The 27,320-nt window shown below is 35.4% G+C and overlaps 8 protein-coding genes across 11 annotated transcripts; 5 read left to right on the top strand and 3 right to left on the bottom strand.

Annotated features, from left to right (window-relative positions):
* The first annotated feature begins 768 nt into the window (after positions 1-768).
* LOC105971609 (CAP160 protein) lies at positions 769-2,939 on the top strand. Of its 2 annotated transcripts, none has more exons than XM_012996463.2 (3): positions 769-982; positions 1,077-1,301; positions 1,655-2,939. In XM_012996463.2, the coding sequence occupies exons 1-3, from the start codon at positions 901-903 to the stop codon at positions 2,761-2,763; spliced, it is 1,416 nt and encodes a 471-aa protein (XP_012851917.2). In that variant the 5' UTR covers positions 769-900; the 3' UTR covers positions 2,764-2,939. The 2 variants fall into 2 exon arrangements, with proteins under 2 accessions (XP_012851917.2, XP_088675416.1); XM_088819290.1 differs by having other exon boundaries at positions 795-967.
* A 1,224-nt stretch (positions 2,940-4,163) lies between these two features.
* LOC105976925 (Heavy metal transport/detoxification superfamily protein) lies at positions 4,164-5,030 on the top strand. 2 transcript variants are annotated; one of them, XM_013002198.2, is made up of 3 exons: positions 4,164-4,255; positions 4,382-4,460; positions 4,569-5,030. In XM_013002198.2, exons 1-3 carry the CDS (start codon positions 4,250-4,252, stop codon positions 4,895-4,897), a joined length of 414 nt encoding a protein of 137 aa, XP_012857652.2. In that variant the 5' UTR covers positions 4,164-4,249; the 3' UTR covers positions 4,898-5,030. The 2 variants fall into 2 exon arrangements, with proteins under 2 accessions (XP_012857652.2, XP_012857653.2); XM_013002199.2 differs by having other exon boundaries at positions 4,189-4,251.
* A 267-nt stretch (positions 5,031-5,297) lies between these two features.
* On the top strand, positions 5,298-6,287 carry LOC105971754 (Copper transport protein family). The gene is made up of 3 exons (XM_012996634.2): positions 5,298-5,441; positions 5,535-5,613; positions 5,736-6,287. Exons 1-3 carry the CDS (start codon positions 5,433-5,435, stop codon positions 5,978-5,980), a joined length of 333 nt encoding a protein of 110 aa, XP_012852088.2. The 5' UTR covers positions 5,298-5,432; the 3' UTR covers positions 5,981-6,287.
* Positions 6,288-6,603: 316 nt separating this feature from the next.
* LOC105971753 (pentatricopeptide repeat-containing protein At1g55630) lies at positions 6,604-8,726 on the bottom strand. Its single transcript, XM_012996633.2, has one exon. The coding sequence runs from the start codon at positions 8,332-8,334 to the stop codon at positions 6,880-6,882; it is 1,455 nt and encodes a 484-aa protein (XP_012852087.2). The 5' UTR covers positions 8,335-8,726; the 3' UTR covers positions 6,604-6,879.
* A 1,713-nt stretch (positions 8,727-10,439) lies between these two features.
* Positions 10,440-12,650, top strand: LOC105971610 (VASCULAR-RELATED NAC-DOMAIN 6). Its single transcript, XM_012996464.2, has 5 exons — positions 10,440-11,097; positions 11,269-11,410; positions 11,649-11,740; positions 12,029-12,131; positions 12,357-12,650. The coding sequence occupies exons 1-5, from the start codon at positions 10,798-10,800 to the stop codon at positions 12,542-12,544; spliced, it is 825 nt and encodes a 274-aa protein (XP_012851918.2). The 5' UTR covers positions 10,440-10,797; the 3' UTR covers positions 12,545-12,650.
* A 115-nt stretch (positions 12,651-12,765) lies between these two features.
* Positions 12,766-13,776, top strand: LOC148769871 (actin-depolymerizing factor 7-like). Of its 2 annotated transcripts, XM_088819289.1 has the most exons (3): positions 12,766-12,904; positions 13,051-13,310; positions 13,393-13,776. In XM_088819289.1, exons 1-3 carry the CDS (start codon positions 12,902-12,904, stop codon positions 13,541-13,543), a joined length of 414 nt encoding a protein of 137 aa, XP_088675415.1. In that variant the 5' UTR covers positions 12,766-12,901; the 3' UTR covers positions 13,544-13,776. The 2 variants fall into 2 exon arrangements, with proteins under 2 accessions (XP_088675415.1, XP_088675414.1); XM_088819288.1 differs by lacking the exon at positions 12,766-12,904 and having other exon boundaries at positions 13,045-13,310.
* Positions 13,777-13,931: 155 nt separating this feature from the next.
* On the bottom strand, positions 13,932-17,035 carry AAE3 (AMP-dependent synthetase and ligase family protein). Its single transcript, XM_012996631.2, has 4 exons — positions 16,715-17,035; positions 15,399-16,449; positions 14,727-14,830; positions 13,932-14,316 (listed from the first exon to the last, which is right to left on the bottom strand). Exons 1-4 carry the CDS (start codon positions 16,913-16,915, stop codon positions 14,098-14,100), a joined length of 1,575 nt encoding a protein of 524 aa, XP_012852085.2. The 5' UTR covers positions 16,916-17,035; the 3' UTR covers positions 13,932-14,097.
* Positions 17,036-20,127: 3,092 nt separating this feature from the next.
* On the bottom strand, positions 20,128-23,261 carry LOC105971910 (PAR1 protein). Its single transcript, XM_012996838.2, has 3 exons — positions 21,201-23,261; positions 20,723-21,052; positions 20,128-20,603 (listed from the first exon to the last, which is right to left on the bottom strand). Exons 1-3 carry the CDS (start codon positions 21,268-21,270, stop codon positions 20,434-20,436), a joined length of 570 nt encoding a protein of 189 aa, XP_012852292.2. The 5' UTR covers positions 21,271-23,261; the 3' UTR covers positions 20,128-20,433.
* Between the last annotated feature and the right edge of the window lie 4,059 nt (positions 23,262-27,320).

Below are 27,320 nucleotides of genomic sequence, written 5' to 3'. Positions count from 1 at the left end.
CACACTTTTTTATACACACACATATCCACCTTTGACACATGTACACCCTCATACCACTTTCAACACATACATGCACTTTATTTATGAATTAGTAGTCTACCATGAATTATTTGTAATTAGCCATTATTTTATAGGGTAAATTACAAACACCCCCTGAGGTATGATCAAATTACAAAAACACCCCTCTTGTTTGGATAATTACAACCACCCCCTCAACTCCTCAAATTTAGTGAAATCTTCGAGATTTTATGGAATATTATCACTTTTGTACCCGTTTTATCTCATTCAAACTCTACATTATGAAGCAAGATGATCATAAAATGTGATTTTTAGCTTGTATATATCAGTTTTTGGTGCATCGAAAACTGTATTTTTACACAAAACGAGTACAAACTAGAGCAAATTTCACGGAATCTAGATGATTATGTTGAATTTGGCACCATAAGGGTGGAGGTGTAAGAAAAAATCATAGTTGAGGGGGTAGATGTAATTATCCAAACAAGATGGGAGTTTTTGTAATTTGACCATACCTCAGGGGTTGTTTGTAATTTACTCTATTTTATATTATCTTTTTCCTACGCAAAATTAAAGTTTTTGTTTAAGACTAAACAATGAAGAAGCCACGTCCACTAGTCACACAGTGACACGTCTACCAATAGAAACATACGTGTAAGGCGTATATAGCCCCAGAACCGCCATCTCCATGCATAGCTTGCCGATTCATCTCTTCCCTTCTTCTATTTATCATGTATAAAAACCGCCATTTAATTTGTTCAGTTGTTCTTATCCTCTATACACTCTCATTTATATATACGTCCCATATATCTCGGCTAAAAGTTATATCCTATCTATAATCTATTTGATAACTGAGAAGAAAATACATTAAAGCTAAGAAAAAAAATGGAAGCACAATTGCAGCGCCCTACACATGGCCATCATCTTTACGAAGATGATCCTCATGATCAAGGTGGTTTGCACTCTGGTAAAATGGTTTTACTAAAAATTAAATAAATATTATATTAATTATCTCTAATTTATTTTGCTCACATATATGTATGTATTATGTGTTTGTGTAGATGTGATGGAGGGAGGAAGTCATCATGAAGCAGCAGAGAAGAAATCGGTGCTAAAGAAAGTGAAAGAGAAAGCAAAGAAAATAATCAAGAAACACAGCCACGGTCACGAGCATGAAGAAGGCCACGAGTACCGACACGACCAGATTTCCGAGGAAGAAGATGACGATGACGACGATGAAGAAGAAGAAATATTAATGGTTGCCCCTCAACCCCACGGCACACCAGGTTAATTAGTCTCTCGTTTTGGCTTTAAGTTTGAATCGATTTCACATTTGGTTTTTGTATTAAAAAAAAAATACATTTGGTCCCTCGTATTTTAATTTTTTTTTAATAATTTTAGTCATTTAAGTCAATTTCCTGTTAAAACTAACGAAATCAAACACACGTGCCTATCCCATCACTACAGTTCGACGAAAATGACAGAGTTTCAAATTATTGAAAAATGAAGGACCAAATGTGTTTTTTTTACCTGCGGACTAAATATGATATCGGGGTGAAAACAGTAAATTACCCTTTTTCTGGGGCTTATTGTGTATTACTACTTGTTAAATTACATATTAACCCTCCTCTGTTTCTAGTGGTGTATGAATCCCCTGTTATCCCGGGCACAAAACTGCCAATCCAAACCGATTTAAATCTGGAAAAACCAGCCGGTGGTACACGGGAGGATTATTTCATCAACCCTAAAGTAAAGAACGAAGTTCATCACTACGCAAGAGATGAAGCAGGAGCACCAGCTATGCCTTTTCCCGACCCGGCCCGTGAGCCCGGAAAGGAACTTCATCAGATTATCAGCCCGGATGTAGTCGACAAGAAAGAAACCAACGTGGCAGAACCGGCGGTTATGATCGGTTCGCTGATGGGCTTAGAGGAAGATCCGCATTCTCCGAAGAATATTCGTATTCCTTCTTCAAATTATCAGTCCAAAGTCGCCGATCCTAATACCGGCCGAGGTGGCAAAGAAGCTGACGTGGCGCCGCTTCTTCAACGCCTGGATAATATCCACATCCATGATCAGTCGAAACCTGCAGCAGCATCAGAGCAGAGTTCTTGTACCGAAAACCCCGAATTGCCACGTGGCACGATTGGTGAGAAAATATCTTCGGCTACGTCTGTGATAGCTGATAAAGCTGTGTCGGCGAAGAATGTGGTTGCTTCGAAGCTTGGCTACGGCGGCGAAGGGAAGGAAGGCGGGGTGGATTCGTCCAAGAAACCTGTTTCGGAACTAGCGACGGAGTATGGGCACAAAGTTGCGGAGACGCTGGCTCCGGTGTACGAGAGGGTGGCTGGCGCCGGAAGTGCAGTACTGTCGAAAGTCCAGGGAGGTGGAGATACGGTGGTGCAAGGGGCGGCGGCTGATAAAGGTGTTTCTATGAAGCAGTACTTGGCTGAGAAATTCAAGCCTGGGGAGGAAGATAAAGCGTTGTCGGAGGCGATTGCGGATGCCTTTCATAAGAGAGAGGAGGTTGTTATGAAGACGGAAGAAGATCGGCCGATAGGGGTGGCGGTGATGCCGGAGGAGGCGGTGATGGAAAGGGTGATCAGTGACAGGAAGGAGGTGGTGCCGCCTGCAGGTAGTGATCAGACGGGAGTTGTGCACAGGCTGAAAGGCACAGTCAAAATGTGGATCGGCGGCAAGAGTGCGGCGGACGCTGGTGGTGGGCACGCCGAGGAATCGGGCCGCTGACGGAACGAGCACCGGAGGAAGTTATATAAGGAAATTAGATATTGGAAATAGTAAGTGATGTTCACAATGTTTGTTAATGACGTGGTTACAAAACGTTGACTATTTGGGGGCCTGTAAATAAATAAAGTTTGACCGTCCATTTTGATATATAGATCAGAACTTTTAATTTCTTTTTAGAATTGCGTTTCCTTTGGGAAAATGATTTTCTCCGATTTAAAATTGTGTTTTCTTCACAGATTACTGTTTTAAAAAAAAAAAGATTACAAATTGATAGGGAGACCGGAGACACGAGATATGAGTGGGGAAAAAGGAATTTTATCAGACTTTCATTAGATTCTGTTCTTTTTCTGACTGGCCCTGTAAAAGTTCTTTTATTTTCTTCCGGTCCTTTTCTCTTGTTTCTTTTATTTTCGTTTTTTGTCCCATTGTTTCGAGCTGTCAGTATTTTGATTTTCCCATCTAATAATGGTGATACAAATACAATTTTCTCAAAAGTCAGGGTTGAAATCACAATTTCAAAGAACTTGTATTTTTTTTTTACATACAAAAATAATTTTTAGAGTATGGTGGAATCCCGTTGACCGTCAACCTGTATTCAAAATTCAAAAAATCATGGGAAATTAAAACAATTGTGGAAGATAAGTGGGCGTTAGTGATACAACTATTGTGATGATTATGTCTTTGATGATTATGCTCCCAAACAAACCCTTACTTTATTATTAATTACAACAAACCCTAATTAATCTCCGCTGCAGACATATAAATTAAAGCTTACACATACTTTTAGATCGAGTAGATTGTAGACATAACTAAAAAACTAGGTCGTTTTAAAACCACTTTGCTTCAGATCATCAACTTCATTAAGGTTCAAAAAATAAATATGATAATAAACTACTGAAGATAAATAAACAAACATAGTTAATGATGATGATGAACACACGAGAACTGGAAAACAGTTGTCTCGTCAAAGAAGAAAGGACGACAGTGGCTAGAAATGGTGGCACGGTCTCCCAGGCGGCCTCCAGCTAAACCCCAATAATTATATTCCATTTATAATAATAATAATAATTCGTTCAATTGAATTTACTTTGATAAATTAATGAATGCAACAGTTGTCAGCATATGTAAGATCTTTGTACTCGTCTATTCTATAGCCTCTAGGAACAATATATATAGCAGCAGAAAAAGCCTGATATCTTTTGCAGTTTTCCTTCTTTCTTTCTTTCTTGTGTGTAAAAAACAGTGCAGAAAAATAGTAATTATTATTAATTTTTATTCATGTGTGTGTAGGGATAAATGTAATCACGCTGTCCGAATTCACGCGTGACACTCTCCTCTGCTTTCTTTGCTTCAAACCCCAATGCCACTGCTCCCTTATTTAAGAACCTTCATTATACCCTTTGGGGAACCACATATACACCCACATTCCCCCTAAACCTAGGGTTCTTCCTTCTCTCCATTTCTTTAATTTAAAATATTCATCAACATGTCTGTAAGTTTTTCTATTTTTCAATTTTTCATTTCTGTGTGTGCAATAATGTGTGTGTTTGTGTGTGTAATAATGTGTGTGTGTGTAAATTAGATTATGAAAAGAATGTGTTTTAATTTATATTTGCAGATGGTGGAAGTGAGAGTTCCTAACTTGGATTGTGAGGGCTGTGCTTCTAAGCTTAGAAAAGCTTTGTTCAAACTCAAAGGTTTTAATTCAATATATATTATTATTACATCCGATCCTTAATTAAAAAAAAAACACCGTACGTAGTGTGTGTTTTTGTGTGTGAAATAATTATTAACGGTGGTGGCAGGGGTGGAAGAGGTGGAGGTGGACATGGATTTGCAGAAGATAACGGCGAGGGGGTACGGACTGGAGGAGAAGAAGGTGGTCAGGGCCATCAAACGCGCCGGCAAGGCGGCGGAGCCCTGGCCGTATCCGGGCAACTCTAATTACTTCTCGTTTTATAAGTACCCATCCCACATCATCAGCCATTACTACGAAACTTCCAGAAACGTGGCGGCGCCAGGTGTACACACATTCTTTCACACTCCGGCGGTGTACTCGGTGGCGGTGGCCTCCGACGAGGCGGTTGCCTCCCTCTTCAGCGATGACAATCCCCACGCCTGCTCTCTTATGTGATATTATTTTATATTATATATTTTTTTTAAACTAATTGTCTTTAATTAGGGTAATTTTGTTTTATTATTTTAATGTTTTTATTTGAGATTTATTTTAAAGCTTTATTGAAAATTGAAGGCTTTGGAATGTGAAAGGGACTTGCTTTGATCTTTTGATTAAATTTGTTTGTAGCCCACTGAAATTATAGGTTGAAAGATGACTTCAATTACCACATTTCGTGTTTAATTAATTAATTAACACCAAAATTTAAATACTTGAAAGAAAAATATGGCACTACGGACCTTGGAATTGACATAATATTAGAAACCCCAACATTAAATAATGTTGAAAAGAAGATTGCGGCTAATATTAAATAATATAATTTAATATATATATATATTTTTTAATGAATAAAATTATAATTATTTATGAATATTTGTCCACTTTCTTTTCACAAGTCCAAAAGAATTTCACAACTTTTTCAACATATTCACAGTTTCATTAATTCACTCTTTCTTCCTCTCCCAACAATTAATCCATTAGCTACTCTCTTCCAATGGCTCAGGTATCTCTCTCTCTCTCTCTCTCACACACACACACACACGCAGTGAAATTAACATGCAATATTCGCAATATCTCTGTTTTATGGTGAAAACAGAAGTTAGTATTGAAGGTATTGACGATGACTGATGAAAAAACAAAGCAGAAAGCCATTGAAGCAGCTGCCGATATTCTCGGTACCTTTTCTCTCTCTCTCTCTCTCTCACACACACACACACATATATATATACCTTCATCTTTATTCAATTGCTGTTGAATATATTCTTAAAAGATAAATTAAATGGGAAAAAAAAAACAGGGGTGGATTCGATAGCAGCTGATCTGAGCAGCCAGAAGCTGACGGTGATCGGAGAAATGGACGCGGTGGCGGTGGTGAAGAAATTGAAGAAAGTGGGTAAAGTTGACATATTGTCGGTGGGCCCGGCGAAGGAAGAAAAGAAGGAAGAGAAAAAAGAAGAAAAGAAAGAAGAGAAGAAAGAAGAAAAGAAGGAAGAGAAGAAAGAGGAAAAAAAAGAGGAGAAAAAGGAAGAAGAAAAGAAGTAATCTATCAAACACATATTAATTCATTGCAGCAAAATCAAAATCAAAATCTTTTTTTTTTTTGTTGAGAATTTCTAGCTATTATTAATAAATAAATTATTCTGGGTATTTTCCAAATGTGATGATGAAGATGCTATTGAATAAAATTTAGATTTAAAACAAAAAAAAAAAAAAAAGGAAGAAGAAGAAAAGCTTTTTGCTTTTTCAATAAGTGGGGTTTTGGCTTTTCAAGGATGTGGCAGCTACTTGTGTATGAAATGGTTGGTTCGTATTTAAATTGGTTGAATATCATCAATGATTCATCACCTCATTCTTCATCCATTATATATATAATAATATAATATAGATAAAAATTATACTTTATTTCAAATATATACAACAAACATTGTGTACTATGTATTATCTTATTCATTGTTGTAGTGCAATATGTGCATGAATGTGTAGCAAACGGCTTGCTAACGGTCCAGCACAGAGCTTTCGTCAAAAAAAAAAAAAAAAAAAATATATATATATATATATATATATATATATATATATATATATTATCCCCTAAAATTAAATTATTCAGAAAGCCACTTTCACACAGCGAAACAAGCATGGAAAACACACACAAAAGTAGCAGCAAATTACATGGCAATCAAATTTTAAATTAAACCATTTGCAGCAACTCCTTCCTTTCGACATAATTCGCAGCAACATAAACGAAACGAACCGAACTGCATAATAACATTTGCCACTCAAAAACGCCACATTAAAAGAGAAACATACTCGCTACAAAAACGAAGCTAACGCAACACAATCATAATCAAGAATCCGCAAAATTTATATCTCGCTCAAAAAACGAGGATTTTATCGAAGACTTACAACATGGCTTCAGAAAGTACATACTCCACCTCCTTTAATTAGCATCTCCTATATCTTTTAATTTTCGACAGCAAATGAGTGTACTGCCCCTTTTCGACCATGTGCTTTATAACCTCATGCGCTTCGGGCAGTTTCCCCGCGTTCCTTAAATACCCCACTAAGGTAGTGTACACAAGAAAATTCGGATTACACCCCTTCGACTCCATTTCCTTCAACATCAACCAAGCATCCTCGAATTTCCCGTCCATACAGAGCCCCCTAATCATCGAATTGTACGTAAACACATTCGGCAACTGTCCCCTTTCAATCATCTCCGAGAAAATCTCCCTCGCCGTATCGAATTTTCCCGCCACAACATGACCTGTTATCATCACAGTGTAACTCACCACATCGGGCACAAACCCTTGATTTATCATTTCATCGAAGAAATACCGACAAGCTTCCAAGTTGCCTGCTCTACTCAGCCCATCGATTAACGTCGTGTAATGAAGAACACTCGGGTCGATTCCTATTTCCTTCATGTGATTCATGAGCTTCAACGCTGCTAATGGCTTGTCGCCTTTGCCAAGAACGTGGAGGAGGAGATTGAATGTATGAAAATCCGGCGAAAAACCGGTTCGCCCCATTTCGTCAAGTAACCCATGGAAGTGGTCGAGTTTTCCGAGGCGGAATTTTGCGCACATGATAATATTATAGGTTAATATATCGGGTGGGTGGCCTTTAGCCAGCATTTGCTGATACACCCACTCGATCAGTCTGTAATGATTGAGCGTCAAAAGGGAGTGCAGAATTGCGTTGAACGAATGTTTGAACGGCCTGTAATTGAAAGTCTTGGACTTGATAAACCTCTCCACGACTTTTCTTGCTAGTCCGGCCCCACCGCAGGTGCATATCAACATGTTGAAAGTTCTTGCGGTTATAGGGTAACCCTTTTCGGTCATTTCATCTACTAACCTCCACATTGCTTTGAATTCTTCGGATTCAGCGAAGATTTTCATCATCATATGATAGGCATTCGTCGTGTGCTTGTAATTTTCCTGTTCGCCCGACCAGACAAAGAATTTGTACCCCAGCTTCGCGCATCGGTTTTTGTTGGCGTAATTGACCGTCTTTAAAATACCAAAGAGAACTTCTCTTACAAGAAGACCTGAAATTCTTAGTCCTAGATTGGTTAGGACCGGTTTCGGGTCGAAACCAGGACCGTCTTGATGAAGTACTTCGAGAATTCGTTCGACGTCAATTTTCACCTCATCGATAAAACCCTCCCTTGAGGAGTAATTTCCAGAAGAACCAAGCGAATCGTACAAAGTGGACGTATTGTTATCAAGATTCGAGCTTTTCCACGATTCGTTGAGAAAATCCTCAATCCGCCCAAACCCATTATCGACATCATCGCTGTTGTTAAATATACGACCGCAGAAAGTGCGAGAAACAACACAAAGACACGAAAATCGATTGAAAATTCTGGGAGTGGAAAGAGCTACAGAGAACATGGCAAAAGAGCAATAAAAATTGGGGAAAACCCATTATACTGGCAATTCATCAACAGACCAAAATGCTAACGAATCGACAGAATTAGAACCAGACAGATACACAGAGTGTTCGAGTTCGTAGACTTCGAGAAATTGAAAACTTCCCATTAAACAGAGAAACTGCGCATCACGTGCCGTGAACTTTTAAGAGAGGAATCGATTGTTGATGATGAAGAAGAAGAGTGAAATTACCTTGTTCAAGTGATGATTGCTGGATAGATTTGTGTTGAAATTTGAAGAGGAAATCCTCAGGGGTTTATGGCAAAAATCAAGGGTTTTGAAAATTTTCCCAAAGATCGAAACAGAGAGGTATTGGGGGTTGTCCTTAATAGTCTTTTCGCTTGTTCGATTTGGCACGTGGGAAGTGATTCGTGTGAGAATTTGTTAAATCCTATGCTGCACGGACACTTCTAGAAGGTGAAGAGTCCCCGTATCCGATACCTGGACACTCGGATACACCCGGATACTTCTCGGACACCCGTGTCGGGCCGTGTCGTAATTTGGTTAAAAGTAGGACACCCGTGTCGGGCAGTGTCCACAATTTTGAAAAAGTTGGGACACTTCTCTTACGTTTTAAGAGAGAGCCCTCACTAAAAAAAATCGCATTTTTTTTTTCTCTATAATACACATTTCCTCTATTTTCTTTGCGAGTCCACCAAAAACTCCAAAAGCTAACATGCGACGGCGACCAAGAACACGAGCAACAAGGGCGGGCGGTTCTCTTATGCGATGACAACTTATACATATTTTTTATAATTTATAAATGTACCCCTATATTTTTATTATTTATAAATATACCCCTATATTTTTTATATTTACGCGTATCCCCCGCGTGTCCGTATCCTAGTTTTTTTAAAATGCCGTATCACCGTGTCCGTATCCGCGTATCGCCGTGTCCACCAGGGGCGGCCCTGGCCCAGGGCGAGCAGGGCCCAGGCCCAGGGCCCACTTTTAAGTGGGGCCCAAAAATTATTATATTTTTTGTTATTATTTTATAATTATTTTTCTTTTCTCTTCTTCCAACCCCTATTCTCTTCATCTCTTAACTTTTTAACCCCCACTTTCCACATTAATTTTTTTGACCCAATCCATTTTGTCCTTTATCTCTTCTTTTTTTCTTTTTTCACCCGATCTCTTTTGTCCCCTTACCCTTTCTCTCCCATTACATTTTTTACTCTAATTTAATTTTTCCTTTCTATCCCATTTACATTTTTTTACTCTAATTTAATTTTTCTTGCACTCCTATATATTTCTCTATTGTTAGTTTCTAGAGTTTGAACTTAGTTTTTGTTTTTTTCCATATTATTGGTGTTTTTGTTTCTCAAAATTAAATTATTTTTGTTAAATTAAAAAACTTTTTTCTAATACCCATTTTTATTTAATATATCCATATCTTACACACACACACACACACACACACACACACACACACATATATATATATATATATATATATATATATATATATATATATATATATATATATATATATATATATATATATATATATATATACATCGGAATTTAGGGCCTCGACTTTAAGTCTTGCCCAGGGTCTCCAATCACCCAGGACCGGGCCTGGTGTCCACGTATCCGTGTCCATGCATCATAGGTTAAATCTGAATAGTCTAGGTTTCCTATTGGGCTGGGCCCTAGCGGTGCAATTGTAAAGTAACCCCATTTACCCTTTTCTTTTTGTCTAAATAAACAAATAATAATAAATTGGACTTAATTACAATAATGGGCTTATGAAAATAAAGGTTACCAATCAATAACTTATTAGTTACTACAACAGATATTTTACGCCACTAAATTATAGGGCCGACCGTGCAGTATTTATGACTTTTTATTTATTTATTTATTTATGACTTTTGAATGGCCTAAGTTGTATTTATTAAATAAAAAGAAAAAAAGAAAAAGAAAAGAAGAGGAATTAAATTTTAATATTTGCAATTTTGTTTGTTTGTTTGTTTTTCTTTCAAATACTACACTTACAATGTACCAAGATAGTACACATTGTAAAAACAATATATATCAACTAATATTGAAATACATGAGTGGAATTCAAATTACACAAATTTTAATTTTGAAAAAAAAAAAAATCAATTTCCAATAATTCTGTCTCGATATTTTCGAAATTCTTTGGAGCATAATTGAAATTCATTTTCAAAAAATGTTTTCTTTTTTGTTGCAAAAGTGCTAATTCAATTAAAAAAAATCCTAACAAAGAAAGCGTGTTTAGCTACACGAACAAAGTGCGAAAAAAGAAAACCCCCAAAACCCCCCGAATTCTTTTCCAGCGACTCCCAAAACCCTCGTCAATCTCCCAAACAGCAGCAGCAGCAGCCATATCCATCTTCTCTCTCTCTCTCTCTCTCTCTCTCTCTCTCTCTTCACCTTCGTTTCGAATCAATAGAAAACACAATGGTGAGTCAAAGGCAAAGATTGGCGAAAAAACAATTCAAACAAGCAAACCCGGATCTTTTTCCGGCGCCGGAGCCAACGCCGCCGAAGGACCCGAGCAAGAAGAAACACAAGCAGAAAAGCAAATTCAAGCGCAAGAAATCGGGGCCAGCTGATCCAAACAAACCCAAGAAACCTTCACACAGTAAACACCCACTTCGAGTTTCCGGGATGATGCCTGGTCAAAGCTGTTTTATATGCACAGCGCCTGACCATATTGCTAAGAATTGCCCCATGAAATCCGAGTGGGAAAGAAACAAGGTTCAATTTTTATTTTATTTATTTCGTGTTATATATTATGTTTTATTTTGTTTTTTGGGTATCTGGGATTTTCTGCTAGTAAATGGATGTAGATTTTGTTTAATGTAGATTAGATTTAAAAGCTTGACAAAACAGTGTTGCTAATGTTGTTAGTATCTATGATGTTTGTAGATCTGTTTGTCTTGTCGAAGACGCGGCCACAGCCTTAAGAACTGTCCCGAAAATAACGAGCAACCAACGGATAAACGATTGTGTTATAATTGTGGAGGAATGGGGCATTCCTTGGATAAATGCCCGCAACCTCTTCAAGATGGTAAAATTTCGTACCCGTAGATTTAATATATTACATGCCTCGGTATCTCTCATTCATTTTTGTACGTAGTGTCCGATGATACAGTATTTGATTGTTCGATGTAATATTAAATCATAAGCTCAGCTTCTTGAATTAACGTGAAGTAGACTTCAATGTTTAACGTAGCCTATACTCGAACTTCGATAAGTTGGAAATCTTGATTTTTTTTTTTATAAGCTCTTCTGTTTTTGTTGTGCAGGAGGAACGAAATACGCAAATTGCTTTATATGTAATGAAATTGGGCACTTGAGTAAAGATTGTCCCAAGAATACCCACGGAATTTATCCAAAGGTATTTTCTTAAACTATCCGAAAATTCACGTATTTATTGTGTCGTCTACATTACTGCATTAGGGTGGAACTGCAATTTACTACATTGTCTCGTTAAACCTAAAGAATTTATCTTTCTAGTCAAATTTACATTAAAAATCTTGCGATGGGTGTTTTGATTGGTTAACTACATATTTCATCAAAGTTACTTTTTGCCGCCAACTTGCTATCATGACACTAATTCGTTGCTTAAGAAAATGCGTAGTTATAAATTATAATCTCATATGTTTACGTGCAATTTATTTTGCAGGGCGGGTGTTGTAACATATGTGGTGGTATAACCCATCTGGCTAGAGATTGCCCTAATAAACGCGGCAAAATCTACGATTCAGCAGCTATGGTTGGTCAATCATGTAAGTGGTGTTTACAATATATATATATATATATATATATATATATATATATATATATATATATATATATATATATATATATATATATATATATATATATATATATATATATATATATATATATATAATTTTTTTTTTCAAATTTTTTTTCTTGATGTGTTGAATCGGTGGTAATATTTATTAAATCATGAAAGTAACGCAAGTAATTGTATGTGTGTGAAACAGTTGACGGTTACCAAAGGCCGAATAAGGTTACGAAGCTTGGTGGGGATGACCTCGAAGATGATTTTGCTGAGAATATTGGTGATGTCATCAAACCGGCTGCATCTATAGTTGATGAACTAAATAAAGATGCTGCTGCTGCAAAGACCAAGATTAAACATGCTCCTAAAGTCGTTAATTTTATGTCTTGATAATTTTCTTGCTATTTATGAATTCTCAGAACTTATGTATAAGGATATATTCAATTATTTTGTGGGACCATGCATCAAATATACCCAAGTTTTTTTCTTTTTTCAATTTTTTTAATTTTTATTTGTTAAGGGAAAAATGGTTGGTTAAATTTCGGGGAAATATTAACCGAAGAATTGGTTAGACAATTCTTGACCCTTTATTTATTTATTTTCTTTTCCCCCGCGTTTATCTCTCTCTTTTACAATACCCCCAATTTCCTATTTCTCACCTTCATTCCTTCCCTTTTTTTTTCCTTTTTTCCTAATAATTTTTGCAGGTCGTCTTTTTTTTCTTCTTCTCCGTGATTCGAAGACAAAATGGTACCTTAGCTTTGCATTTTATTCTTATTACATAACGATGGATAAGTATTTGGTTAATACATTATTTTGATTAAGTTTAAGGCATGCATGGAATATGAAAAATTCATGTCGAAATTTTGTTCCCCTGGTATGTTTGTGGCATGCAGGCGAATTCAGGATCTGGAATGGCAGTGGATGATGAGTGTAAACTCAAATTCCTCGATTTGAAAGCAAAGAGAAACTACCGTTTCATAGTATTCAAAATCGAGGGTCAAAAGGTGGTTGTGGAGAAACTTGGTCAACCTGATGAATCTTACGAAAATTTCACAGCCTCTCTCCCTTCCGACGAATGCCGTTATGCCGTCTTTGATTTCGATTTCATCACCAATGAGAATTGCCAGAAGAGCAAGATCTACTTCATTGCTTGGTAACCTTTTTTTTCTTTTATTTTTATTTTAAATTAATTATATTTTATTTTATTTATAAATAATATGTGTACATATATATAGGTCACCAGAGGTATCAACGGTGAGGATGAAGATGGTGTACGCCAGCTCGAAGGACAGATTCAAGAGGGAATTGGACGGGATTCAAGTCGAACTGCAGGCAACTGACCCCAGCGAAATGAGTCTCGACATCATAAAAGCGCGTGCATACTAAAGAAAACACGCTTTTCCGTACACTTGCTCCACCCCACACCACCCCTCAAGTTTTACGTTTTCACACTTTGTATTGTCTCGTCTTGTATCTCTATCTGTGTATGTATTGATGCATTTGTAGTAGCTCTTATTATTTAGTTGACTGTAATACTGTGCATTATTCTGCGATCATGTAGATCGACAGTGTTCCTGCATTTACCAGATCAACAAACAAGTCTGAATCTTTGATTTTAATCTTTTTTCTTCTTTAAATTTTCCGGTGAATCTTAACGGAGTCCTCACCCTGCTCGATTGACTTTAACACTAAGCGTATTCTACATTTCATATTGTTACTCTTTTGGCGCCTTTATGTAGTGCTTTTTTTCTGAGTGAAGTTGCCACGTGTTTCGTTACGGTTCATTATTTTATTCGCAAGTACCCAACAAAAAATATCAATGATTTCGGGGGTTACAGTAATGATTCATAATATCATCAGCATATTCTGAAAATCAACAGAATAAACCTCTGGCTATAAGGGCAGAATTTGTCTCTAATACTTATTCGGAAATCAACAGTTTAGGCTCCGAATTTAGGAACCTTAGCAGTAGATATCTGGGCAAGGAAATGCTCCGACACAATCCGCCTCTGAATTTTCCCGGTAGCAGTTTTAGGAAGTGAGTCTGTCATAAAAACCTTCTTTGGAACCTTAAAAGCAGCCAGATTTTTCTTGCAGAATCTAGACACCTCTTCCTCGTCTAGATTCGATCCGTCTCTAGGAATAACCGCACAATTTATCTGAACAAAAACAAGCCAAAATAATGAGCAACAACAAAATGCAAAAAAACTCTCGATACTCCGTGATTAATAAAATTAGGTGAGAGGTTCACACTTGGCATGGGTTTGTCTGGTAAAAAAAAGTCTCTTTTGAAGGCAAACCATACCCCACAATTTTTGTCCTCAACGGAAAATTATATATGATTTGGGGCATCACAATTTTACGGTATGCAACTTATTGAATCTTAACTTGGTGGGATATGATTAAGTTTCGTGTCACAACTTTGCTGAAAATATGTAAAATAGTTACTGATTTGTGACATCTAACTACAAATGTTATTGGATTCCATTTATACTGTTATGCATTATTGATAGATGAATAACAACAACAAGACTGAGAGATGTGACAGAGAGAGAAAGAAGCTTCTTACCTCTTCTCCATATTTATCATCAGGTACTCCAAAAGCAACAGCTTGTGCAATATCAGGATGGGACAATAGGACAGAATCTACTTCAATTGGTGATATCTTTTCTCCTGTAACAGATTTGATGTCACCACACAAAATCCCAAGCTAATAAATATCATTTCATTTCAAGATCATAATTTTTATTAGTTATATATTTTTACTAGCTTAAGAATCAAATTGTGACAATTCTAGCCACATTTGAAAGGTCCAGATTTAACAAAGGTTGAATTTGGTTCTAGTCACAGGAAAAATGTAACACAGATGAAAAGGATATTTGAGGAGCTATATCTACTTCATAACCTTTCATGAGATGGACCACGAAGTTTGTTTCGTATAAAATGATTTACCGAGAAAAAATGGTAACCAACTCGATGCGCCTAAAAAGAGAAAAAAACGACCAACTAGTGGATAGCAACCTCCAAACTAGGTGGCCCTTATCTACCAAAATACGGTACCGAAAGATCTCCAAAGGATGGGAAAAAGATCAATGACATATGCAAATATTCCCCAAAAATATAATTCTGCAGGCAATAAATTATATGACTTGATTGTAGCTTAGTACTAGAACATATTGTTAGATCAACAACATAAGCAAAAGATTCACGAAATAGTATAATTAATGCGTAAAAGATTTACCTCCACGGTTGATCAATTCTTTGATTCTTCCAACAAGATGCAAATATCCATCGGAATCAATGAACCCCAAATCTCCGGTATGGAACCATCCGAATTGGAATGCCGTTTTATTTGCCTCCAAATTATTCTTGTAACCTTTTGTCACATTGAGACCCCTTATGCAAACCTCACCTTTAGCATCAGTCTCTTGTACCTCCCCATTCTCATTCAATATCGCCATTTCTTGACCCACTGGTTTACCCACGGAGCCGGGTTTGTGTGGGCCCTCCTCGGGCAATGGATTCGATGACATCAAATGTGTGGCTTCGGTCATCGCATAAGCCTCCAAAACAGGGGCTCCAAATGCCTCCTCCAACCGAGCCATAATTGCAGGCGCCAAGGATGCGCTGCAGCTTCGGATGAACCGGAGCTTCGGGTAAGCTGGTTCGGGGCTGCTGAGGTGGCGGTCGAGTATGATTTGATGTATTGTTGGCACGGCGGTGTACCATGTTGCGTTGTACGTTTTCATGTCTGACCAAAACGTTGAAGCTGAGAACCTGCCGGAGGCGGGCAGAGCCACCGCGGCTCCGGCTCCAAGCGAGCTTAGTAAGCCGGCTAACAAGCCGTGCACGTGAAACAATGGCAGGACAATCACGGTTGAGTCTGATTCGGTTATTTTGTACACAGATTGTATGTTTTGGACGGAAGAATAGAGGTTTTGCTGGGTTAAGGGCACTCCTTTTGGTCGGCTGGTGGTGCCGGAGGTGTGGAGGAAGAGTGCCACGTCGGATGGGTCGTTGGTGAGTTCAGAGAGCGAGTTGGTGTCGTCAGCCTCTGACTGAGTTGGAGATAGTACGATATCTGAATCGGCGTCCGGCAGCGTCGCCGAGAGGTGAGGAACATTGAGCTTCGCGGCGGCGGCCTGAGCCGGCTCGTTGCCTTCTTTGGAAGTGAGTAGAATTTTTGACTCTGAATCTGATAGGTAGAACTCGAATTCGTCGAAGGTGTACGCTGCGTTCAGCGGCGCCGCCGTTGCTCGGACTCGTATCACGGCCAGGAACATTATAACAAACTGCAACGGAAATATAAAACGAAATAAATAATTATTAGTGAGCCGAAACTCGAAAACTACGTCGTTTCGTCAAAATTATTAGTGTTGAAACAACGCGCAATTGAAAACGATGCAAAACAAAAAAACAGAGCGTGAAAAACAACGAAAACAAAACGCATCACGTCTCCGAAAATTAGGCGAGGAGAATTAGTCAATTAGATCAATCGATTAGGTTAAATCAGATTTAGCAGAAATTATTCTAGTAAAAATGAAGAAATGTTTCTACCTCAACTGTGTTGGGGAAGGTGAGCGCAACGACGTCGCCGGGGCTAACGCCGGCGGAGAGGAGTTTAGCGGCGGCGCGATCGACGAGTTGATGGAGTTGTGCATGGGTGAGATCGAACTTTCCGGAGACACTGATGGCACGCCGGTCGGAGAATTGGCCGGCGACGTAGTCCAACAAGCCGGTGAGGGTGGAAATTCCCATTGCTAATCTCGAGAAAAAAGGAAAACGAATGCAATCGGAGATAATTATGAAAACAGAGCGTGGCGATACAATACAACGGGAAGAGATGAGGATTAGATTTGCAGCAAGGAGAAAGGCACACATATATATATATATAGGGGTTTGCGGAAGAATCGATTTTTCGTCACCTTCTTCGTGGAGGCGAGACTAGGGAAGGTTTATGCCACGTGGCGTTTTTAGGCTGAATTAGAACAAAGTTGGCTGCAATTTAAGTGGAAGCGGGTACTTTTATTTTTATTATTTTATCAATAGGAAAAAATAAATATCGGTATTTAGAATTTAAACTTTTTAATTATTTAAATTAGGTAAATAAAAAAAGAAATAAAAGACAATCACGTGGAAAAGTGTAGAAAGACCAACATAACCAAAGTCGAAATGTGGGTGGTTAAAATATTAAACTGGATTAATTTTTGAGATTTTTTAAAATTGAAATGATGAAATAAAAATATCAGGTTGCAGTTTCCTAGAAGAGCGCACCTGCAATGTATACGTGGCACCAGTAGCGCGTGTTCGCCATTTTTGATATATTTTATTCCTCTTTCTTTTCTGACTTGGTTCTCTTCTCTTTTCCCCCAAATAAAAACAAGAAAATAAAATTAATAAATAAAGTCTATATTGAAGGTGAAAAGAAAACAGTTCAATATAAACCGTGTTTCCTCCTAATTGACTTTGTAATTTAGGATTTACTAATCTATTACTAGTATTAATTATCTGCGACGCGGTATAATGAACGGTCAATGCAGTTAAACCTTTATAAATTACTACAGTTGAGAATTGGGATTTGAAAAATTCTAGTAATTTAATGAATTATTAAATTATCAAGTTAATAATTTAATACGTTTTCACTGAGTCAGGACTGAGAAAAACTATTATTTAATCAAAAATCTACCGTGATTCAAATCACTTTCGGGCGTGTATAGTAAAATACTAAAATCTCGTATGTTAATAAGACAATTGTTTAAACCAAAAAAATATTAGAAATTAATTAAACAAGAAATAATATTCGCATGTTAGGTAGATATTTAATCATAAAAAAAATAATTGTTATACATTCTTGAACCATCAACATCCTATTAATGGTCGACATAGAGTTTTGTAGTACTAGAGAAAATGGGATTTGATCTATCATAATTCAGACAGCAATCAATTTTGATTTGGCTTTTCTTTTGAGGTACAATAAACTTACGTGTCTCAGGCACAACCGGTGTAGGTTATTTATATTACGGGGGCAACTAAAACAAATTTCAATTTTTTCTCAGTTCAGTACCTCCAAGTTTAAAACCATTTTTTATAGAAGTTTTTACAACTTTTTCTTAGTTTAAAACCATAAATAAAAAAAAAATTGTTAGCAAAGTACAAAAACGCCCTTCATCAACCAAAATACAATTTATACAAACAATTTTTTTATTCCTCACTTCAATACCAAGAAAAAGAAAAGAAAAACAAATCCTCTATTTTTCTCCCCAAACTCAAATCCCTTAAACCCTATTTTCTTCATCTTCTTAAATCCTCCAAAACATCTCCAAATTCAAAAAATCAAAACCTCACAAAACTTATAAAATGAAGTTATAAGACAATAATATGGAAGTATATATGGAAAGACAACCCATTAAGGTATGTATCCATGTTTTTTTTGAGCTTCGAAGTCGATTTTGATTTTTTTTTTTTTAAACCCGCCGGCAATTTTCGACACATACAGGTCGATTTTTCGGTCAATTTTCGACACCAACGTGTCGAAAAATATAAAAAAAAAACAAATTTCGACACATACCTGTCGAAATTTCTCCCAATTTCGACAGGTATGTGTCGAAATTTGTTTATTTTTTTCTAAATATATTTTTCGACACGTTTGGTGTCGAAAATTGACCAAAAATCGACCTGTATGTGTCGAAAATTGCCGGCGGGTTAAAAAAAAAAAAAAAACTTCAAAATCGATTTCGAAGCTCAAAAAAGACATCGATACTTACCTTAATGTGTTCTCCTTCCATATATACTACCATATTATTTTCTTATACCTCCATTTTATAAGTTTTGTGAGGTTTTAATTTCTTTAGTTTTGAGAGTTTTTAGAAGGGTTTGTTGTGAGGAAGAAGAAGGAAGAGGTTGAGGGATTTGTGAAGAAGAAGATGGGTTTGAGGGATTTTGTGTGTTTGTATTGAAGAAAGAAAAATGAGATTTTTAATATTTTTCTGATATGTATTTTCATTAAGGGTATTTATGTCATTACTTATTTATTATTCAATTTTTTTTTTTTTGGTATTGAAGTGAGAAAATTTTGGGATTTGTTATAGTCATTCCCTTGTATTATAGCTCATGATATTATTACCGATTTTTATCAAAATATATTTTTTTCTTTTTGTTTTTATTTTGAAAAAAATATCAGCCTAATTACAGTCCAACTCCAACAAGATGCACCAAAAGGCCAAATTACAAAATTGTCTCTTGGTACAGTGGTTAGCCATTTTCTTTAAATGGTCAAATTTTTTTGATAAATATTTACTTTGTTAATTTTTACTTTTGTTTGTTCATGTGTGATTTTTCCTATCATATAGTGGTAAACTTATTGCACGATTTGTCTTCTTGATGCGATCAAAGTAAATTTATTCGCGTTCAATTTACTTGGATTTATGTTCCGTTTGAATTTTAACTTCGGACATGATCAGCTCCCATAGTGTGACGAACAATGTGTATAAGGATACAACTATTAACTAGTAATTAGATTATGATAGTGAAATATCAGTTTATAATTTATTTATTTTATTTAGTATTATTCCCAAGCAGTCTTGCTGGTTATTTTTTTAATTATTTGATAAAGAAAATAATGGTTGCACCCTGCTTTACTGGAATTTAATATTTGCATCTTTATAGAAAATCTGATATGTAATTAAGCTGAGTTTTAGTGAAGTTTCAATCTTGATGCACAACTTGGGCTTTGTTGGGCTTTCATTTGTCCTTCATTGGTCTTTAATTGTTTTCTGGGCTATAATCCAGTAATAAAATTAATGAGAAACCCAATGATTCTGAATTTAAAAATAAAAATAAAAAAATCCACTAAAGTAACTAAATTAAATATTTTAAAATTAAGAGGTAAAACTTAGAATTCATAGTAATAACTAATATGTATTCCTCTGAGCAGAACTAAATAAAAATAAAAATATTATGAGATGCTACACCTCGTAAAAAGACCATGATAGATTTTGCTCCATAGATTTATATAAAGTGCTATCGATAAAGCATGCATACACACGAGTATGTGCATTATTATGTGTAAATTTACGGTACAAAATATAGCTTACAACCATGAAATCATACAATAAATTGAAAAAACATACTAGATACACAATAATGTGATAATAATAATAAATATTGGACGAAATTCCTTATTTCAATTATATATATATAATTTTATTTTTCTTCTTTTTTTCCCGTTGGACGACAGAATATTGAGCTAGTCGAATATTGGGTCAAATTTAAAAGCCTCAATAGTAGTAAGAAGGAGCCATTGACGGGGCATAGACGAAGTTAACGCCGTTAACATATTTGGACGATGATTCTGGTCCAGGAGCTACATATCCGGAGCTTTTAATTTCCGCCATTTCACGCCGTTTGTTTGTGCCTTGTGCTTCACATAATTTGGGAAGATACACGCCTACCAATAATAATGTCACATAACAATATATATATATATATATATATCAATTAACTAAATAAAAATTAATTTACAGCTGATAAATTAATGGCGGGGAAATTGAGTTCACGATCGAATACCTTCTCCAGCCGCAAGATTGAAGTAGAGATCAACGATGTTGGGGCAGCCGCCGTAGCACTCGTCGGAGCAAAGTTTTCCGGCGAAATGCGATTCCAACAGAGAATCCGACGAAATCCCAAGCGCGCTTCTGTCGAGGCCGCACGCTTTTATGCATTCGTCGCTTTCGATCCAATCCTTCATTCTACCCGCGGCCTCAATCTCCGACGTGCCGCACGTGTACTCTTCCACGCCGCTTCTCCGCACGTGCTTCTCAAGCACGCATCGTTTCCCCACATACGATACCGCATACGAACACGTGTCTTTGCTCAGATTTTGGCACTCAATTTTTCCTACATTCAACATTATAAAGTGAAAGCGGGTAAAAAGCATTATATAAAATAAAACGAGCTCGATTAGCAAATGAACACGTGTTTTTTTTATGAAATTAGCCATCAATTTTCTCGTGCGTATAATTTAAAAATGAGCTCGATAACGAACCTAGAGCGACTTGCACGAAAAGGGCAAAAACGAAAAATGCTAGTGTTTTCGAAGTATATGGTGATGCCATGGAAACCCTAGTAACCTTTTCTTTTCTTGGTTGAATTTATTTGGGTGTACTTAGGACAAGTGCAATGGAGATGTAATTGTAAGAAATGCTATTTATAAATGAAGAAACTAAAGTAAAACAAACGTAATTAACTCAAGTGAAAGCAACTACTAACATCCAATTTTCCAAAAGTTTGGCCAAGTCATTAATTATATATGTAGACTAAATTAAAACTATGACTGCTGGCTCTAAGTCTTCTATTGATATTTGAGAAGAAAGAAAATGAAATCAATTGCCGGTCCAAGACTCCACAATTTATGGTGGAATTATACAATTTGGGGAAAATAAAATAAAATTAAAGACCATTTATTTTGTGGAATTTTGCCCCACTTAGTCAATTTTTTTCTGAGTGAACGAATCTGTAACCAACTATATAAGTGTACCGAGTCAATCAATATTCTCGTATAATAACTTGCAGACCATATAAGAAACGTAAACCACATTAGCCAAATAGTTTATTTTTTGTCACTCGATTCTTTATATTGAATTAGTGACACTATATCACTGATAAACATAGTAACGATATCCTATGAAAATAGGTGTTCTCACTCAAAAATATTTGAACCACCGATATCACGTTTAGCATATTTATATATAACTAGCTCCTATTTAATTATGGTACCATTATATTTATAAAAAAAAAAAAATCACTTTTAATGGGTCTTAGGTCGTCTCTCTCACATTTAGCCAAGCCCAAATGCTCAGACTATAGTAATTAACAGCAGTGAATTATCAAGAAAAACAAGCCTAATTAATACACGAGAGACGACTTCAATGATTCACACTTTTGCACCATTTAGTCAATTGTGGAAAAAAAAAAAGAAAAAAAAGAAAAAAAAAAAGAGAACAACAAATTAGATCAAATTGTAATAGGCCTAAGCTAAATTTATAGCCTAAAACTGTTAATCGAAACCCAAGCCCATACGTGTTAATTTTATTCAAGAAGAGGCCCAATTCCAAAAAGAGACCCAATGTAAATTAATTTTAAATTTTAATTATAAATAGTATCTAAAAAATAGAATTGGAGGAGAGGATGCAGTCTCTCGGTATATATAGTATTAATAATTTAATATTTAAACAATGTGTGTATTGATATGGATGAATTCATTCCTAACTAGTGGGGTGTGAACGAGCTGAGCTCGCTCGACTGTTTTTTGCAGGAGCTCGAGTCCATTTTGTCGAGCTCGACATCAAGTATTATATATATACAACTCCGATCTCATAACAGGAAAAAAAAAAAAAAAGCAGATAAATTTCGCAGCAAAAAAAAATTAAAGTTGAGATCTGCAATTGAATTGAATTTATAAACTGGAAACACAGATGGACCACTTCCAATGACATCTTATTTATCATGGCCTACCACTATATATATTTATTAGCTGCTGCATCAAATATGGACTACTACTACTACACACACACACTGACACACACACACACACACACAATATATATCTATATTTTCAATATTGTTATATGTTTTTCAGAAAACATGAAAGCTAATTTATTTCCTTTATTTTCGTGGCTTTAATATACATAGCAATGAGATTAATTTGCAATATAATTTAAACATAATGGAACTGAAGCAGTCTCCCACTTAGAAAACCTTTGCAAATGATCACAACATATAATAAATAAAAATTAATAACATATTTTTGCTACTTCCAAACCCTAACCTTTGTTATTAGCTAGGTATAATCATCCTCATGATAAACGGAAAAGCTAACAGAAAGAACTAAAACGAAGAACACATAATCTGATCGAATCGTTTTCATTCTCGATCTTATAAAATATATATCACTAATTAAATTTATATATAACTCCAAAGTTAATTCCTCTTTTAACCAAGCATACCCGAAACCAGGAAAAAAAGAAAAAGAAAAAAAGAAACACAATAACCCCATAAGAATTAATTATATTACACCAGCAACATTAAAAGTAAAATACAAAAAGAAATAAACACAGAAAAAAAAGAAACTGATCACACCTGATGATCAAGAAGTGTGTTGGGAGGTGCTGAATTAAGTGCAGTACGACGGAGAATTCCTAAGGGATCGCATGATCCAAAGATCGGAAAACGAATATATATATATTAAACATCGATCATCAGATCAATGCGATCCCTTTGGAATTTTCCAACTCACACCAAGCTGAGAAGCTGCTAATTTTTCTAGTAATTTAATATTTATGACATTTTAAGGTCATTTTTGTTTGTGTGTATATATATATATGTATATATATATTGGAAGGAAGGAGACTAGAGAATAGTGTTTCTGAATGTATGTGTGTTAAAGTAGTAGAGATACATTTTGGTTGGTTTGTTCATTTATATATATTCGTCCCTTACAAATTTGATGTGAGCTAAAGTTAGTTAGGTGTTTGGAGGTTGAATACATCGTCCCTTTCTAAAATTCTTTTTAATTTTATTTTTTTAATTTGTAAAAAAAAAATTGTGGTTTAATTTCGTATAATTTTTTTTTTTATTTTAAATTTTATTTGTCACTTTTAAATTCCAATAATGCATTAACTGCAAATTTTTTTTTTTTCAAATTTTATCTTATTACTCTTTCATTAATTGAGAGAAAATAAAAAAATAACTAAAATATTACCGGAATCATGCGAAACAAAAAAAAATTATAGTCCAATTTCGAGCCGTAATTTATAGAAGTAACGATTGCTTTCGGATATGTCTGAACATGTTTATGAATGAATGAAACAAGGTACATAAATTCAAAATTAATAGTTGTGCATATAATAATGAGAATCTTTAATGGGTTTTCTTAAGGCAGATAAGAGTAGCAATCAAAACAGCTAAAGCTTGAGAAATAAAGCAAACACTTCCTACATCCAAGAATATGACACTTTGCTCTTATTCCTTAATTTTCATATGTTCTACAATCTTTACATAGATTATATGCATATATGTTGTCTCTTATCTTCACTAATTCTCCCCGACAATAACATAACCATATTCAACCCGCAACCATTCGTGTTTACATATATACATATATAATTAGGCAGCGCTATCAATTATCCTAAAAATCAGTCGGTGTCAATATATAAAGGCTGCGCATATATATATATACTATGATCTTATGGTGCATTCAGCACACTCATGCGCCCGCAACATTTGATTATGGGCCGTCCATTACTGAGCCTCCACGCGGACAATTGCTGCCAAGCTCAGACTCGTAAATTATAAGGTCATTGTATATACACATGTATGTGTATGTGTATGTGTCAATGTATATGTGTGTATGTGTGTGAATGTATATGTGTGTGTGAATTAAAGGTAGGAATAAAATGGTGAATAAAGAGTTGGTCGATTGATGCGTGAAAGTTTTGTTTGAACGAATTGACAAGTAGGACCCATCTTGTCTCTTCATTATGGGAATATAACATTTCATTTAATAAGACTTAGCTAACATTTACTCCAAATACGTGTCACTTTTGTCCACGAAATCACCTAATTTATCATATGGTCTTTGTTTGGATACCATCATCATGTTAATTTAATAGAGAATATAATCAATCTAATTATTATTATTATTATTATTTTTAATACTTTCTTTAGAATATATATGCAGCACTTTCATCCAATTTAATTTTTGGTTGATGTCTATTAGTTTGTAACGTACAAAATTCAAATTTTATATTCCAATAAATTAGTATTACTATTGCATTTACGTATATGGCATGACAATTTTTTGTAGATGCAAATAACAAGGAAAACAATTATATAACTAGCAATTGTGAACTTATATTTATGATGTAAGATTGATAAACTAATTAAAAATCCCTTTTGCAGCCCGCGAGTAAATTTTGCAAGTTAACTTTTTTGTTTCTTTTATATATTTTTATGTTAAATTTTCTACTCTACCCCTAAAACTAATGAACCATCGAAGGAAAAATGGATGGAAGAGTGTATTTGCCAATATATTAAATGTTTGGGGGGAACTTGTTAAAAGACCAAAATTCAAAGGACGTAGATGCAAATAATGAAAAATCCTTACAATGGTGAGTAAATATAAAAACCTAATATAATAATATTATTAAATAATTACACAAGAATACATAAATCAGATTCTCCCCTACCCCCACACACGTGCGATGCTGGTGATCGATCATGTCCCACGCATGCACATATTTTGAGTCGCTAACAAATTTTCACATTTATTTGCCTCCCTCATACGTTGCATGTGGGGCCCCCCTCTTTGTCCCATTCCCATTTTATTTTTATTACAATTCTAATATTATATATATTTATATTACACATTGACATCATGTGCAAATTATCGTTAATATTTAAATATTGATATCAAAATAATTTTAGAATTGATTTTGGAAGCTCTTTAACTTTTGCTTTTTTTGATAAACTTAGATGAGAATTGCCCATCATACTTTAATTTTATTTAATTTTACACCCCTCTATCTCTATATATATGTATGTATATATGTGTTTGTGGTCACAAGTTGATGTGCATATATCAGTGAGAACAAGTCACATGAACACTTGATCCATAGGCTTCACAAATAAAAGATTTGCTGTACTAATTCAATAATGCACTCACTTTTGTCTACAACTATATATGTACAACTTGAATCATGGTGGACATGAAGAAAGTAACAAGAGACTCACCTTATTAAATAATAAATATATATAAACATTCAATTTTAGTATTTGGTACGATATAAAACATATTAAAAAAAGAGAGAGAGAAACCAAAAAAAAAAAAGGGGATAAATTACGACCACCAGTTAAGGTAAGGTCAAATTTGGGGTGTAAACGAGCCGAGCTCGCCTTATTTCGGCAGCTTAAGATCGAGCTCGCCAAGGCTCGAGCTCGAGCTCCTTGTGTTTCTAAGAAGCTCGAGCTCGTATACGAAACGAGCTCGAGCTCGGCACAACCAAAAATCCATCCATCCAATTTATTTTTTCAATTAAAAAAATAATATTATTCTTTATTTTTTTATTATTAATAATATCAATTATTATATATTATTAATATGTATTAAAAAATATAGAGAAAAGGCTCGCGAGCTGTCGAACAACTGAAATGAAGCTCGAGCTCGACTCGTCGAAAAGCTTGCGAGCCGACTCGTCTCATTTACACCCCTAGGTCAAATTACGAAAAAATAACCCCTTATGTTTGGGTAATTACAAACACCCCTAAACTATAAATTTTCTTACACATCCACCCTTGTTGTGTCGAATTAGAAGGTTCTGTTGAATTTGACATCACAAGGCTAAACGTGTAAACAATTCACAGTTGAGGGGTGGTTGCAATTACCCAAACGTGGGGTTTTTTTTGTAAATAAAAAAGTTCATGTATACCGGGCCGAAGTTTTGTTTTTTTTGCATCCTATTGGACTGATATTCATTTCCGATTGGCCACATTTAGCCCAGCGCTTTCACACTATTGAGTATTCAAAACGGCCCATTTTGAAATAAAAAAGTCAAATATAAATATTGTTCTCTATAGATTAATTACGACTAGGGGTGTAAACGAGCCGAGCTCGCCTATTTTGGCTGGCTCGAGCTCGAGCTCGAGTTTATTTTGTTGAACTCGAGCTCGAGAGCTCCTCTTTTTTTGGCTCGAGCTCGAGCTCGTGTCAGTTGTGTCGAGCTCGAGCTCGGGCCCATTGTCTTCTTTTTTTTTTTTTTTTTTTTTTTAAATATTTTTTTAATTATTATTTTATTATTAAAAATTATTTAAAAAAATAAAAAATAAAAACTAAATTGTAATTATATATATTTTTAATATTTGTATTTATTTCTATAATATTTTACATTATTATACATTATTTAAATAAAAATAACATATAAAAAATAAAAATAATAATAATAAATCCGGCTCGCGAGCTCATGAACAACTGAAAACCGGCTCGAGCTCGGCTCATCAGAAAGCTCGAGCTCGAAAATCTTGAGTTCGAGTTCGAGCTTTTTACGAGCCGGCTCTTCGAGCTCACGAGTCGGCTCGGCTCGTTTACACCCCTAATTACGACCAATTGAAA

This window comes from Erythranthe guttata, chromosome 6 (genome assembly GCF_056151865.1).
Source record: "Erythranthe guttata isolate IM_541 chromosome 6, IM_541, whole genome shotgun sequence".
Lineage (NCBI taxonomy): Eukaryota > Viridiplantae > Streptophyta > Magnoliopsida > Lamiales > Phrymaceae > Erythranthe > Erythranthe guttata.
This window is presented reverse-complemented; position numbering and strand designations above follow the sequence as displayed.

Bases quoted from the DNA above. Each gene is read 5' to 3' on its own strand.
- LOC105971754 (XM_012996634.2), top strand. The intron at 5,614-5,735 runs GTACCTTTTCTC...AAAAAAAAACAG, and splicing joins AGCAGCTGCCGATATTCTCG to GGGTGGATTCGATAGCAGCT.
- AAE3 (XM_012996631.2), bottom strand. From the start codon at position 16,915: ATGGGAATTTCCACCCTCACCGGCTTGTTGGACTACGTCGCCGGCCAA. The intron at 16,450-16,714 runs GTAGAAACATTT...TTTCCGTTGCAG, and splicing joins CCTTCCCCAACACAGTTGAG to TTTGTTATAATGTTCCTGGC. The intron at 14,317-14,726 runs GTAAGAAGCTTC...GTTTTTGTTCAG, and splicing joins ATGATAAATATGGAGAAGAG to ATAAATTGTGCGGTTATTCC.
- LOC105971609 (XM_012996463.2), top strand. From the start codon at position 901: ATGGAAGCACAATTGCAGCGCCCTACACATGGCCATCATCTTTACGAA. The intron at 983-1,076 runs GTAAAATGGTTT...GTGTTTGTGTAG, and splicing joins TCAAGGTGGTTTGCACTCTG to ATGTGATGGAGGGAGGAAGT. The intron at 1,302-1,654 runs GTTAATTAGTCT...CTCTGTTTCTAG, and splicing joins TCAACCCCACGGCACACCAG to TGGTGTATGAATCCCCTGTT.
- LOC105971753 (XM_012996633.2), bottom strand. From the start codon at position 8,334: ATGTTCTCTGTAGCTCTTTCCACTCCCAGAATTTTCAATCGATTTTCG.
- LOC105976925 (XM_013002198.2), top strand. The intron at 4,461-4,568 runs GTTTTAATTCAA...CGGTGGTGGCAG, and splicing joins AGCTTTGTTCAAACTCAAAG to GGGTGGAAGAGGTGGAGGTG.
- LOC105971910 (XM_012996838.2), bottom strand. From the start codon at position 21,270: ATGGCATCACCATATACTTCGAAAACACTAGCATTTTTCGTTTTTGCC. The intron at 21,053-21,200 runs GTTCGTTATCGA...TGTTGAATGTAG, and splicing joins TTTCGTGCAAGTCGCTCTAG to GAAAAATTGAGTGCCAAAAT. The intron at 20,604-20,722 runs GTATTCGATCGT...TATTATTGGTAG, and splicing joins CAATCTTGCGGCTGGAGAAG to GCGTGTATCTTCCCAAATTA.
- LOC148769871 (XM_088819288.1), top strand. From the start codon at position 13,045: ATGCAGGCGAATTCAGGATCTGGAATGGCAGTGGATGATGAGTGTAAA. The intron at 13,311-13,392 runs GTAACCTTTTTT...ACATATATATAG, and splicing joins AAGATCTACTTCATTGCTTG to GTCACCAGAGGTATCAACGG.
- LOC105971610 (XM_012996464.2), top strand. From the start codon at position 10,798: ATGGTGAGTCAAAGGCAAAGATTGGCGAAAAAACAATTCAAACAAGCA. The intron at 11,098-11,268 runs GTTCAATTTTTA...TGATGTTTGTAG, and splicing joins CCGAGTGGGAAAGAAACAAG to ATCTGTTTGTCTTGTCGAAG. The intron at 11,411-11,648 runs GTAAAATTTCGT...TTTGTTGTGCAG, and splicing joins CCCGCAACCTCTTCAAGATG to GAGGAACGAAATACGCAAAT.